Source organism: Rhinopithecus bieti, unplaced genomic scaffold (genome assembly GCF_001698545.2).
Source record: "Rhinopithecus bieti isolate Rb0 unplaced genomic scaffold, ASM169854v2 scaffold_54056, whole genome shotgun sequence".
NCBI classification, from domain to species: Eukaryota; Metazoa; Chordata; class Mammalia; order Primates; family Cercopithecidae; genus Rhinopithecus; species Rhinopithecus bieti.
Window position 1 is genome coordinate 216,032 of NW_016821158.1, and position 14,472 is coordinate 230,503.

The 14,472-nt window shown below is 48.1% G+C and overlaps 1 protein-coding gene across 5 annotated transcripts in view; it reads left to right on the forward strand.

The window, feature by feature from the left end:
- ANKFY1 (ankyrin repeat and FYVE domain containing 1) overlaps positions 1-14,472 on the forward strand; it is a 97,702-nt gene that overhangs the window by 68,233 nt on the left and 14,997 nt on the right. For all 5 annotated transcript variants that reach the window (XR_001882985.1, XM_017860190.1, XM_017860191.1 and 2 more), the window contains 8 exons: positions 580-648; positions 1,171-1,370; positions 5,171-5,268; positions 9,928-10,156; positions 11,071-11,169; positions 11,434-11,587; positions 12,953-13,121; positions 13,919-14,037. Coding sequence is in view for 4 of the 5 variants with exons in the window: in XM_017860190.1 (XP_017715679.1) it covers positions 580-648; positions 1,171-1,370; positions 5,171-5,268; positions 9,928-10,156; positions 11,071-11,169; positions 11,434-11,587; positions 12,953-13,121; positions 13,919-14,037 (1,137 nt within the window). In the remaining variant the exon portion in view is untranslated. The remainder of the gene's footprint in view (positions 1-579; positions 649-1,170; positions 1,371-5,170; positions 5,269-9,927; positions 10,157-11,070; positions 11,170-11,433; positions 11,588-12,952; positions 13,122-13,918; positions 14,038-14,472) is intronic.

Below are 14,472 nucleotides of genomic sequence, written 5' to 3' on the forward strand. Positions count from 1 at the left end.
GGGGGGGGGGGGTAGGTGCAGCCTTGGGCCCTGACTCACAATTGTGTGTGTGTGTGTGTGTGTGTGTGTGTGTGTGTGTGTGGTAGTTCCACAGTGCCAGTCTCCTGCAGGGCTCCTGAGTGCTAAATGAAAGCAGTGAAAAGGGGTTAAATGCAGCTGTCATCAGTTCTCTCCTGTTGCTGTGCTGAGTGTGTTTGAGAAGAACAGAAAATTATTGGGCAAAGTTTCTTTTCCGAATTGACGGAGAATAGATGAGGGAAAATCTGCACACCTGTGGCAGAAACCGCTGTTTTTGAGAAAATCATGTCTATACCTCCAGGAGGGGGTCGGGATTGAGTTGGGGAGTGTTTGAGATGGCTTCCTTGAGCTGCTGCTTGTCCATTTTGGCCACTGAATAACGGTCACATATAAGCAGATCCGTTTTCAGGTTTTGATCCTGGGTCATGGTTTTAGAAGCCTTGTAGAAATGTGGAATTTCTTGTGGTTGGGGACTCTGCCTGGGATTCGGGGTGCCTCTTGCCGTGAGTCGTCCTGGACAGGCCTGTCCTGAATTGACCCTTCTTCTTTTTGGTCCTGCAGGACTCCTTTGCACGTGTCCATCATGGCCAGGAATGAACATGTGTTCAGTCAGCTGCTGCAGTGCAAACAGTACGTAGGGAGACATGCACAAGTGAGAAGATGGGTGTGAGGGGTGTGAGTGGAAAATCATTCTTCTTTTTTTTTGAGACGGAGTCTCGCTCTGTCGCCCGGGCTGGGGTGCAGTGGCCGGATCTCAGCTCACTGCAAGCTCCGCCTCCCGGGTTCACGCCATTCTCCTGCGTCAGCCTCCCGAGTAGCTGGGACTACAGGCGCCCGCCACCTCGCCCGGCTAGTTTTTTGTATTTTTTAGTAGAGACGGGGTTTCACCGTGTGAACCAGGATGGTCTCGATCTCCCGACCTCGTGATCCGCCCGTCTCGGCCTCCCAAAGTGCTGGGATTACAGGCGTGAGCCACCGCGCCCGGCCAAAATCATTCTTCTTAAACACCTTTAGTGTCGCATATATTAAGAAGTTAAAGTGAGCTAAAAAATGTGTCGTTGAAAACGGATAAAGAGGAAGAACGAGGTCGTTGTCAGTCTAGAGTGTCTCAGAAAGATTGGAGGTGCTGTTGACGTTGCTTCTGCTTTTCAGACTGGATTTAGAACTCAAAGACCATGAGGGCAGCACGGCTCTGTGGCTCGCAGCGCAGCACATCACCGTGTCTTCTGACCAGTCCGTGAACCCCTTCGAAGATGTCCCCGTGGTAAATGGGACTTCATTTGATGAGAACAGCTTTGCAGCCAGACTCATCCAGCGCGGCAGCCGCACGGACGCACCTGACACAGCGACAGGTAAAGGACAGGCCACCCGAAGGGGCGACGCTGGGATCTGCAGGCGCTGGGAAATGGCCTGTAAATGCTTTCACCGCAGATTTAGAAATGGAACGGCATACTATGAGGATAATGATTTTGTACTTAATTTTAAATAGAGTAAAAGCCTGGGTTGTAATTTTTAAAAATCCTGTGCTTCAAACAATTGAGCAGCCATCAAGTCCCTGAAACTGAAACTTCCATTTGTTTAATGTGGTGACTCCCAGACTCTTTGGACTCAGCATTCCTTTGACCGTCTTAAAAATGGTACCAGAGAGCTTTTGTTTAGGTGGGTGATAACTTCAGGATTTACCATCTTAGACTACACTTTGAGAACCACTGTTTTAATGTATTTCCTCGATCTGACTAAATAAAATACAGGGATATTTTAGGGAGAAGGATTCCGTGTAATTCAGTATTGAGTACCAGCAAAAAATGTATAAAACATGGGTAGGTGTCACTCACAGGAAGAGTTGACCAAAAAAAAGAAAGAAAAAAAAAGATGGACATTAAAACAGCCCTTTCCCTAAAGAAGTTAATAATTGAAGGTCGGCCAGGTGCGGTGGCTCACGCCTGTCATCCCAGCACTTTGGGAGGCTGAGGCGGGCAGATCACCTGAGGTCAGGAGTTCAAGACCAGCCTGGCCAACATGGTGAAACCCTGTCTCTACTAAAAATGCAAAAAGTAGCTGGGTGTGGTGGCAGGCGCCTGTAATCCCAGCTACTCAGGAGGCTGAGGTAGGAGAGTTGCTTGAACCTGGGAGGTAGAGGTTGCAGTGAGCCAAGATCGCGTCACTGCACTCCAGCCTGGGCAACAGAGCGAGACTGTCTCAAAAATCAATCAATCAATCAATAAAAAATAAAAAAATATTTAAAGGTCAAATGAAATCACCACTCTAGGTGATACAAAAGCTCAAGGCAGTGGTACTACAGGACAGCTAATATAGGAAGAACTACAAGTGTTTTAGACTGAAGACTTCTGGAAATCAGATTGTTACTAATTCCTTTTAATTTACAAATATATTGGTTATTGCCTATAATTTTACTGATTACTAATTTAATCATATCAGAATTTGGCATATAAGGGATTGGTTCTTTGATACTTAAGAATCGAGTGGTGGCTCATGCCTGTACCCTGAGCTACTCAGGAGGCTGATGTGGGAGAACTGCTTGAGGCCAGGAGTTGGAGGCTGCGGTAAGCTATGATCACTCCACTGTGCTGCAGCCTGGGTGACAGAGCAATATCCTGTCTCTTAAAAAACAAACAAAAAACAGGCTTGAATAGAACTAGTTTTTTGGTTTTTTTTTTTGAGATGGAGTCTTGCTGGGTCGCCCTGGCTGGAGTGCAGTGGTGCGATCTTGGTTTCATTGCAAGCTCTGCCTCCTGGGTTCATGCCATTCTCCTGCCTCAGCCTCCCCAGCAGTTGGGACTACAGGCGCATGCTGCCACACCCGGCTAATTTTTGTATTTTTAATAGAGACGGGGTTTCACTGTGTTAACCAGGATGGTTTCGATCTCCTGACCTCGTGATCCGCCCGTCTCGGCCTCCCAAAGTGCTGGGATTACAGGCTTGAGCCACCGCGCCCGGCCCGTCCACTAGCTTTTAACAGTTTAGTGATGTTTTTGCAATCACGGGTTATCTTTGTTCTGTTGGGAGGTATAGAATTTAAGTCTTGGGTACAGGGGAATGACTGCAGGCGTGAACATGGGGCCCACATTCGGAGTCTCCAGATTAGAGCAGCCGTCAACTAGGAGTCGGATAAGGAAAAACATGGTATGAAAGCAAAGTAGTACTTTGTCCCATTTCTTTTTGTTTGTTTGATTGTTTTGAGACAGAGTCTCACTCTGTCGTCCAGGCTGGAGTGCGGTGGGACTGTCTCGGCTCACTGAAACCTCTGGCTCCCGGGTTCAAGTGATTCTCCTGCCTCAGCCTCCCGAGTAGCTGAGATTACAGGCATGTGCCACCAGGCCTGGCACATTTTTACGTTTTTAGTAGAGACAGGGTTTCACCATGTTGGCCAAGCTGGTCTCGAACTCCTGACCTCAAATGATCCACCCACCTCAGACTCCCAAAGTTCTGGGATTACAGGCAATGAGCCACTGTGCCTTGCTGTCACAGTTCTTTATCTTGTTTTTAGTCCTGGTGTTTAGTTTATTTAGAATTTCAAATAGTAGGCCGGGCGCGGTGGCTCAAGCCTGTAATCCCAGCACTTTGGGAGGCCGAGACGGGCGGATCACGAGGTCAGGAGATCGAGACCATCCTGGCTAACACGGTGAAACCCCGTCTCTACTAAAAAATACAAAAAACTAGCCGGGCGAGGTGGTGGGCGCCTGTAGTCCCAGCTACTCGGGAGGCTGAGGCAGGAGAATGGCGTAAACCCGGGAGGCGGAGCTTGCAGTGAGCTGAGATCCGGCCACTGCACTCCAGCCCGGGCGACAGAGCTAGACTCCATCTCAAAAAAAAAAAAAAAAAGAATTTAAAATAGTATAGCTATTGACATGAGAGAGTTTGTTCATTGTTGGAAATGGATTTTAAAAGTCTGAGAAACACTGTTTTAGGACTAAAACCGTTTAGAGAGAAAAAGAAGAAAAAAAACCTCATTTTTTTCTTTCCAAGGTTTTTATTTAGAAAAGAGTGACACTGCTAAGGAAAATATTTCTAAGCCAAGAACAAACATATTTAAAGCATTAGGAATAAAACTGAAGTGTTTATATTTAAGGGGCATTTTCTAATAGAACTTAAAATGTTTTCAAAATGGTCATCCAGCCAAGTGGTTTTCAGCCTGGCACAATCCTCCCTTTACTGCCTGAGAACATTTGTCAACATCTGTAGACATTTTTTTTTTTTTCTTTGAGACAGAGTCTTGTTCTGTTGTCCAGGCTGGAGAGCAGTGGTGCAATCTCAGCTCACTGCAACCTCTGCCTCCTGGGTTCAAGCGATTCCCATGTCTCAGCCTCCCAAGTAGCTGGGATTACAGGTGTGCACCACCAAGCCTGGCTAGTTTTGTATTTTTAGTAGAGACGGGTTTTCACCATGTTGGCCGGGCTGATCTCAAACCACTGGCACCAAGTGATCCGCCTGCCTCGGCCTCCGAAAGTGCTGGGATGACAGTTGTGAGTCACCACACGTGGCCAACATCTGTAGACATTTCTAATTGTCTTAAGTTCAGAGGATGCTGCTGAACGTTGTACCCACAACAAAGAATTTATCCTGTCCAAAATGTCAGTAGCACCACCATTGAGAAACCTTGCTCTAACCCAACCTCGGCAAGGAGACAGAAGTTCCCTGCAGTCCTGGGCAGTGGCCAGTGGGAATCCCATGGAAGAACTGGGTGTTCCAGCTGGGGCGTTCCCTAGGGTCTGTGTCCACACACACACAGTACCTATGTGGGTGCTCCAGCCTGGGGTGTTCTCTAGGGTCTGTGTCCACACACAGAGTACCTATGTGGATGCTCCAGCCTGGGGCGTTCCCTAGCCTCTGTCTCTGTGTCCACACAACAGTACCTATGTGGGTGTTCCAGCCCGGGGCGTTCCGCAGCCTCTGTGTCCACACACACAGTACCTATGTGGATGCTCCAGCCCGGGGCGTTCCCCAGCCTCTGTGTCCACATGCATCAAGTACCTTTGTGGACTTAAATGATACTTACTGTCTCGTGTGGACCTACTGTCTGGTGAGAGCTTGCCAGTCACAGGGGTGGCGGGAAGAGCAGGGTGTTGTGCAGTGTGCAGCGTGACTGCATTTTGATGCAAACAGAAGAATCAGCATGCCGGTTTTCTTCTAGGAAACTGTTTACTACAGCGGGCAGCTGGAGCAGGAAACGAGGCAGCAGCTCTTTTCCTGGCAAGCAACGGTGCCCATGTCAACCACAGAAACAAGTGGGTAAGTGTGACAGGGCAGCTGGAGAAAATGGTGTTGATCTATGGAAGAAATGGCACTGGTGGATATGTAGGAAAAAGGGGAATAGGTGGTTTTTTTCCGTTTTATCAGAATAATACATGCATATGGTTAAAAGCCAGAGTGAAACAAATTATGTTTCCTCAAATATTGGTTGATTGATTCATTTAGCAAAACCATTTCCTAAGCATTTGTTTAGGTCACAGTGCTTGTTCGGGTTATCAGGCCCTGAACTAGATACCATGGACTTTAATAGAGGTTAGCAAACGCATGCACAAACCTACCATTTGCTTGAGTTTTCCTATGTGGATTGTCTTTTATGAGTCTATATCGCATGCTAACAAGGTAGAATGTATGGTGTTATGAATACAAGTGTTACCTTTGGGGTTGGACGTTACCGAGTTTACCAGCTTTCCCATTTCCTCCCTATGCAGTCTTTTTTTTTTTTTTTTTTTTTTTTTTTTGAGACAGAGTTTTACTCTCGTTGCCCAGGGCGGAGTGCAATGGTGCAATGTCACCGCACCACAACCTCCGCCTCCCAGGTTCAAGCAATTCTGCCTCAGTCTCCAGAATAGCTGGGATTACAGGGATGCACCATAATGCCCAGCTAATGTTGTGGGGTTTTTTTTTGGTTTGTTTTTGTTTTTTTCTTTTCAGTAGAGACGGGGTTTCCCCATGTTGGTCAGGCTGGTCTCGAACTCCCGACCTCAGGTGATTTGCCCACCTCAGCCTCCCAAAGTGCTGGGATTACAAGCATGAGCCACCACGCCCAGGTCTGTGCGGTCTTAATTTTAGTTTCCTCATCTATAAAATGAGGTTAATACTGATTTCATAGGGTGTGGTTGAGATGAAAGTAAATGATATCATTAAGTGCTTATTAGCATAATATCTGAGACATTAGGTACTATTTGGTAGTTATTTTTACTTAATTATTTTCAGACCTGGAGGATGTGCTTGTCTTCAAGATCACATTTATTTTACGGTCACTTTGTGCTAGCAGCTTTAAGGCTATTATCCCTTTTAATTTTCACAGTGGACCCGGAAGCAGCATGTATTATTAGGATTGAAGAAGCCGTTCCCACGTCAGTCAGTTCTTTATTTTGGAGTCAAGGACCTTGAGGTCCTGAGGGGTTAAGTGGCTTATAAATAATACCTATGTGGATGCTCCAGCCCGGGGCGTTCCCCAGCCTCTGTCCACACACACGGTACCTATGTGGGTGCTCATTATAAATAATGAGGTGTCCGCATTAAGACTCTGGCACAAGGCTGTCTAGTTGCATACTGTCTTGACAGCACTGGGCAAGGCAGTAAACAGTGAGCTTGGTATCTGAGCCAGACCAGCATATCTTGGTACAGGAGAGAGGGCAGTGCCATCCTTTCGAAACACTGCTGACTCCACTGTGTCTGCACACCGCCAGCTCTCCAGCCAGAGTGACGGCATGGCCCAGCGCCCACTGCTGCTTGTTCTGGGCTCACCATCGCAGCATCTCATGCCCTCTCACCTTCTCCATGCCTCTGCTCTTGCCATTGTGTGTCACTCTCTCTTTCTTTTCCTCCTGCATCATTAGCTTTGCCCATTATTCGTTTCTAATAGCACAGAGACTGCTCTACTCTCTCCTAACTTAAAGTCCTCTGCCGGGCACGGTGGCTCACACTTGTAATCCCAGCACTTTGGGAGGCTGAGGCAGGCGGATCATCTGGGGTCAGGAGTTCGAGACCAGCCTGGCCAACATGGTGAGACCCCGTCTCTACTAAAAATACAGAAATTAGCTGGGCGTGGTGGCGGGGGCCTGTAGTCCCAGCTGCTCGGGAGGCTGAGGCAGAAGAATCCTTGAACCTGGGAGGCGGAGGTTACAGTGAGTGGAGACCATGCCGTTGCACTGCAGCCTGGGCAAAAGAGTGAGATTTTGTGTTGGAAAACAAAAAACAAACAAACAAAAACCTCCCTTAGGCCCACATTGTCCACCCGCTGTTGCTCCTTCTCTGAATACCCTTCATAGCAAAACTAGGTCAAACCCAAACTGTAGAGACACGGGAGGCCTGACGTGAAAGCCGTGGAGAGCAGCGCCGCAGAAGTGCCTGGAACACTGGCTTCCGGTGTGTGGGCTTCATCCTGTGGGGACAGAAGAGCCACTGGAGGGTTTTGGGCAGACAAGTAGTATGATTCTTCTGGAGCTGAGAAAACTGCCTGGGATGGCTGGCATGGTGGGTGTGACGTGGAGCCCAGGCCGGAGCCAAGTGGGAATCGTCTTGACAAGCAGTGGCCTGTGCTGTCCTCTCACACTGCATTGGGATCCAAAGGAGCAGGTTCCACAGGAATTGCAGAGTCAGTCTATACCACACGCATGCTTCAGGCTCCCGGGAGCGAGGGCAAGAGAACTGTTCCAGCTGCTGCAGTGCAGGGATGGCGTGTGGAATTCGGGGACTCGGAGGGGCCGCTTGGGAGGGCTGTGGGGATAAAAGGGGGATGCTGTGCGCAGTGTACCCTGCTCAGGTGACAGGTGCGCTAACATCTAAGAAATCTCCACTCAAGAACTTATCCGTGGAACCAGAAACCACCGGTACCCCAAAGACACCGAAGTATGAACTTAAAAAAACAATTACTGTGGTGAACCCATGAAAAAAAGAGGAAACTGGCCAGGAGGAGGAACCTGAGTAGGGGGAGTAAATTCCATTGTGATTTCTGAATTTCTAAACATTTAGGTAGGGATGTCTAACAGGCTGTGGAAAAATAAGATGCAAAAATGGGGCTGGAGGCCTGGGTTTGAGAGTCTCCTGCTTGTAGATAATGGCAGAAGCCATGGAGTAGATCAGCACACCCAGTGAGAATGTGTAGGAAGAAGGTCTGGAACAGGAGACAGCCCTGAGGAAGGGGGGAAGGGAGAGAACGAGGAAGAGGAAATACTTGGGAGGGCTCACACTGCAATTATAGTTCCCCTGCATGGGGAGGATTTGGGTGGGAAGCGTGTGCTCTGGGTCAAGGCGTAAAAGCACTCAATCCTTATCTGCCAAAAGGCGTAAAAGCACTCAATCCTTATCTGCCACTGTAGCGAGTCCCACAGATAATGTTCAAAGCTGGAAAATCAAGAGGCAGCAATAAAAACATGTTAGTTAGAAATATGGAGATTTACAAAACCCAGCTGGGAGAGTTAAAAGTGACTCCTGCTGGGAAAGGATGATTTTTTGAGGGAAAAGGAGGAGGTAGGATCTTGCTTTTTTTTTTTTTTTTTTTTTTTTTAAGGCTAGTCAAGTAAAGCAGTGGCTGTGAAGGAACAAATGAATCTGTAACTGGTTGTGATCAGTTAGTTGTAAACATCACTGCCAGGGATCTTGCTGTTTTTTACAGTAAGCCTTGGAGAGTTCTCGCCTCTCTAAGTGATGATGATGTGTAGCTCTGATGAGGGCAGGCACCGTATGCAAGCGCCGTACTGCAAGCAGAGTGGTATGTTCTGTTCATTTCCACTTGTTTGCATGGGAAAACTCCAGCGTGTGTGTATACATACGGACATACACATAGACATGCCGCAATGCTTAAGCATGTGCACACATGCATTTTCCTGGGAGTATTCTGTCAATGGAGAGAAACATGAAACTGGTAATAATGGTTCCAAATGTGAGAGGAAACTTCTCTGTAAATATTGCATCAGGTACCGGTAATACCCATTAAAAATAATTTTTAACTTTTAAAAGTAGGGGAAGGAGGTCTTGATCAGAGTTCAAGATGAGATTGATGCTAGCAGGCCACAGAAACGGAGTGCAAGTGAGGAGCTACAGAAGCAGCGACGGCCACCGTGTCGGCTGCTGATTGCCGGTGCCTCGCTCCCAGGTGGGGGCTGCGCGGCTCTCCCACTTGCACTGTTTATTTTGGTGACACTTGTAGCTTGTTATTGTTCTGTCATAATAAGCATATATTATTTTTAGAATTAGAAAAAAAAAGTTACGAAACAAAGCAAAGGGCGGTTAAGGAGGGCCTAGGAGGTGAAGTCAAGAAGCCAGCTTTCGGAAGGTGCTTGGGGAAGACACTGAAGAAGCGAAAGGTGGAACCAGGCGCAGTGCCTCACGCCTGTGACCCCAGCTATTTGGGAAGCTGAGGCAAGAGGACTGCTTGAGGCTTGAAGTTTGAGTCCAGCCTGGGCAACACAGCGAGACTCCGCCTCAAAAAAAAAAAAAGGGCCGGACGCGGTGGCTCACGCCTGTAATCCCAGCACTTTGGGAGGCTGAGGCGGGTGGATCAAAAGATCAGGAGTTTAAGACCAGCCTGGCCAACATGGTGAAACCTGTCTGTACTAAAAATACAAAAATTAGCCGGGTGTGGTGGCGGGTGCCTGTAATCCCAGCTACTTAGGAGGCTGAGGCAGGAGAATTGCTTGAACCCAGGAGGCGTAGGTTGCAGTGAGCTGAGATCTTGACACTGCATTCCAGCCTGGGCAACAGAGCGGAACTTGTTTCCAAACAAAACCAAAAAAAGAAAGAAAAAAGATACTGAGAGCGATGATGGTTCAGGAGAAAAAGAACGGAAATCAGGAGGGTCAGCTGGTGACAGGATGAGCCCAGGACCCGAGTTTTTTCTCTCCGGCTGCCATGCTCCCTTCGTGAAGGGAGTTCCTGTGAGTGCTCAGATTTCGGCCATTTGTTTCCATTCAGGGAGAAACCCCGTTGCACACAGCGTGTCGGCATGGCCTGGCCAACCTCACTGCAGAGCTCCTGCAGCAAGGTGCCAACCCAAACCTGCAGACGGAGGAAGCTCTGCCTTTGCCAAAGGAGGCTGCATCCCTGACCAGTTTGGCGGACAACATCTATCTGCAGACACCACTGCACATGGCGATCGCCTATAACCATCCGGACGTGGTGTCTGTCATCCTGGAACAGAAAGGTAAGTATGTGGGAATACTGTCCATCATTTTGACTTGGGGACAGCGGTTTAGGATCGTTAGTTACAGAGTTGATGTTTCTTCTGTTGGTGAGTTTCGTATAGCTAGTTTCTTACTCCCAAAAAACCCTTTCAGGTCAAACTAGAGAAGCATGTAGTCTGGCTCTTGACTGCTGCTTCCCTGTGTGTGTTTTCAGGATGGGGCCTGCCCATTTCACTTGTTAGGTTAAGCTGGTAGAACTTTTGATTCTGCCGTCTGTCTTTATTTGAGTATTTCTCCAGGCCATTTAGTGTAGGTCAAGCAAAGCTGTGCCTCGGTGTGAGCAGTGTCTTGGAGAACCTGCTGTGGCAGGCACCCCGTGAGAGAGGGGCCAAGGGCAGCCCCTGCGGGACAGAAGGGTCGTTTCCCTCAGAAAGTCTTCCTCGTGCCTTCTCTTTCCTGTCCTGAGGTTTATTTTGCTCTTGCCTCAATCCTTGTTAAGGACAGTGGTTTTTTAGCATTGTCTTTTTGGAGGGAGAGGTGGGGTTTTAGGTACTGTGTGCCCTTTTTTTGGTCCTCACAGAAGTTTTAAGACTGTAGGAGGGAAAGTTTTAAGATTGTGTATTTGGAAACATCATCAGGGCGTTGTTTTCGTCTTTTTAGTAATCAAGTGTGTTTCCGTAATGGAGCCCGTTTTCCTTATGTGAAGAGTCAGTGTTTTAAGCTTTAAAAGATTGAGTTTCCCCCTAAGTTTTGCTCCAAAATATCAGATTTCTGGGCTTCGAGTCCTGACAAGATTTATCTACTCTCTTTTTGTAGCATTGATCGTATTATACCCAACAGTTAGTTTGAAACTGAGTTCTTACTCTACTGAATGCTTTAAATGGGATCCACAGATGGTGAACTCAAATGTTCTTTTCCTTTTTAAAACATTTAGCCAATGCTCTTCATGCCACCAACAACTTGCAAATCATTCCGGACTTCAGCCTCAAAGATTCCCGAGACCAGACTGTGCTGGGCCTGGCATTATGGAGTGGTAAGGCCGTGCCGGGGCCGCTCATGTCTGCAGACAGACAGCTGTCCGAAGCAGGGCTGGGCGGGAGAGAGGGAGTGAGAAAGAAAGAGGAGAGTGGGCTAATCATTTGGTTGTGAAATAATCTTTCTGTTTGAGTTAGGCCTGTTAGATCCAGTGGAAAACTGCTGGCTTTGAGAAGTTGAGAGGGTATGTCTGTTGTAGTAAGATGTTGAGGAAGCGGGAAAAGCTGAGCGTGGATGAAATCGGGGCTTGTTCCTTTCCCAGGCATGCACACGATCGCAGCCCAGCTGCTGGGCTCTGGGGCCTCCATCAATGACACCATGTCGGATGGGCAGACCCTACTGCACATGGCCATACAGCGGCAGGACAGCAAGAGCGCGCTCTTCCTCCTGGAGCACCAGGCAGACATAAATGTCAGGTAGGATGAAGCCGCACTCTCCACTGTAACACCAGGTAACAATTAATTGAGATGTCAAAAGCACAGCCTCGCTTGTAGAAAAGTGTTTTTGTTTCATGTTAGATAAAGGAAAGGAAACAGTAGCTCTAAAAACACATAAATGCAGTGTTGTCACAAAATCATCAAAAGTCTTGATTGTAGTGGAGAAAAGGAACTCTCCTTCGCTCTTGTCTGAACCTTTCAGGACCAGTGCACAGTATTGCACAAGTCTCATTGTAAAAAACAATCTAAAATCAGGTTTTGTTTTTTTTTTTCTTTGAGTCAGGATCTCACTCTTGCCCAGGCTGGAGTGCAGTGGTGCGATCTCGGCTTACTGCAGCCTCCGCCTACTGGATTCAAGCGTTTCTTGTGCCTCAGCCTCCCAAGTAGCTGGGATTACAGGCGCCCGCCACCACACCCGGCTCATTTTTTGTACTTTTAGTAGAGATGAGTTTCACCGTGTTGGCCAGGCTGGTCTCGAACTCCTGACCTTAAGTGATCTGCCCGCCTCCGCCTCCCTAAGTGCTGGGATTACAGTCGTGAGCCACTGCAGCTGCCCTAAAATCAGTTTTGTTTTTTTTTTTGAGACGGAGTCTCGCCCCGTTGCTCAGGCTGGAGTGCAGTGGCGCCATCTCGACTCACTGCAAGCTCCGCCTCCCGGGTTCACGCCATTCTCCTGCCTCAGCCTCCGGAGTAGCTGGGACTACAGGCGCCCGCCACCACGCCCAGCTAATTTTTTATATTTTTAGTAGAGACAGGGTTTCACTGTTAGCCAAGATGGTCTCGATCTCCTGACCTCGTGATCCGCCCACCTCGGCCTCCCATAGTGTTGGGGTTACAGGCGTGAGCCATTGCACCCGGCCTAAAATCAGTTTTTAACAAGGAATTTCAGTTACAATGAAGAACGTTCCAACAAATGAGCCACCAGTAAGGCTTGAGGGGGAAAAACACATGGAGTCCAGTTGTTATTGTGGTTGTATTTTCAAAAGAACTCACCTGGATCTCCAGTGACTCTGAATGACTGAGCGGGGGAAGGAAGGGTTGTCAGCTGGGTTCTTGGGTGGCATTGTATTAAAATGCTCTAAAAAGTGACTGTCGTTCTCTAAGAATTCAACACGCTGGGATGTTATCTTCGAGAGGCAATAAGATGACATGGTTATGTGTTCTAAAAAGGCAGATTGAATAGACACTGTTTTCACATTTAATTTCCCTGAGAAAATATTTCATGACGGTGAGTGAATGTGATCAGGGCGACGGAAGATTCTGGGTTCTGGAATGCCCGGAAGGGCACCTTCTGTGCTTTGGCCTCAACTACAAATGTTGGTTTGGGTGTGCCTGTCCTAGCAGGACTCGGGATGGGGAGACGGCCCTCCAGCTGGCCATCAGAAACCAGCTTCCACTCGTGGTCGATGCCATATGCACCCGAGGAGCGGACATGTCTGTGCCCGATGAGAAGGGGAACCCCCCGCTGTGGCTGGCCCTGGCAAACAGTCTGGAGGACATCGCGTCCACTCTGGTGAGACAAGCACAGCCTTAGCCTCTTTACAGATGGGGAGACATTGTGTCGGGGCGGAGCTGGTGACTGCATAGCTGTCACAGGAGCAGGAGATATGCCAAGTAATATAGTGGGACAAGGACAAGCAGTTGCAAGTCACGTGAAAGAAACTTGCAGTTCAACGTGGTCTTGGCCAACGCTTTTGTTTTTAGGTTATCTTCACCAAGAAAACCACCAAGAAGCGAGAGAATGGCGGCATTTCCTCAGGAGCCCTCTCCTGGGCTTGGCTGATTTGCTGTGGGGTGTCCTTATTATCACCATAGTGATAATTTCCTCAGTCTTAGGTTTATCACCCTTGTTTGCAAGACAGGCCCCAAAAGTGGAGGCAAACCTGCACGTTCTGGTTCAGCTCTCCGAAGGGCCTGCTGTGTGAGATGAAGACGTTATGCACCTGGAGGTTTTAGCTAGTTGTTGAGCTTACCTGTTAATTACAGGTGTGTTACTGAGGACCGGTTGGTGTACACAGACACTTTGTGTTTTCTGTCCCTTCTAGAACTCAGCTCTAAAGGACACAAATCCAGCATAACTTGTGGATACTTCCCAAGTCTGTCCCGCAGGACCTAGAGCAAGAACTTGCACACAGCAAATTTCAATTCGCGTTTGTAAAACTAATGAGTGATACAGATTAAAGTAATTATCATTTAATTAACCGTATCTTATCCGAAAATGGATTTAATGCTATACATAGAGCTCAGACTTGGTAATAAAACGTTTGCCTTTGCTCAGCAGTGTTTGTGAATAACTATGTTTTTCTGCAGGTCAGACATGGCTGTGATGCCACATGCTGGGGTCCAGGACCTGGTGGATGCCTTCAGACGCTCCTGCACAGAGCCATTGATGAAAACAACGAGCCCACCGCCTGCTTTCTTATTCGCAGGTCTGAGAGTCCCCAGTATCTCTCCAAACGTTTCTAGTGCGCTTGTTGGAAACTGGTTCTTTCCTTTTTAAATCCATCTACAGTCTTGGTATACCAGTAGCCGGCTTGACTTTCGCAGTTAAGGTTATCAGAGAGTCACTGTTCTGTCATGTCAAGTCAGCCAGGAGCCAGGCTCACTTGTGACAGGAAGAGCTCACAGGCCTGGGTCAAAGAAGCTGAAAGCTTAAGTCAACGTCCTGCTTTGGGAGCTGCCTGAGCTCCTGTAGTCATGGCAGACCAGTTCAGACTGTGAAGCAGGAGGCTACGGCTGGGGAGACCAGATGGTCTCTGCAGGACCCCACCACAGTGTGTGAGTCCTAACAGGCTCTTTGGCCTCCTCGGAGTGTGGGATGTGTGGGAGCCAAGCTAATTCAGGAAGCCTTTACAGCAGTGGTT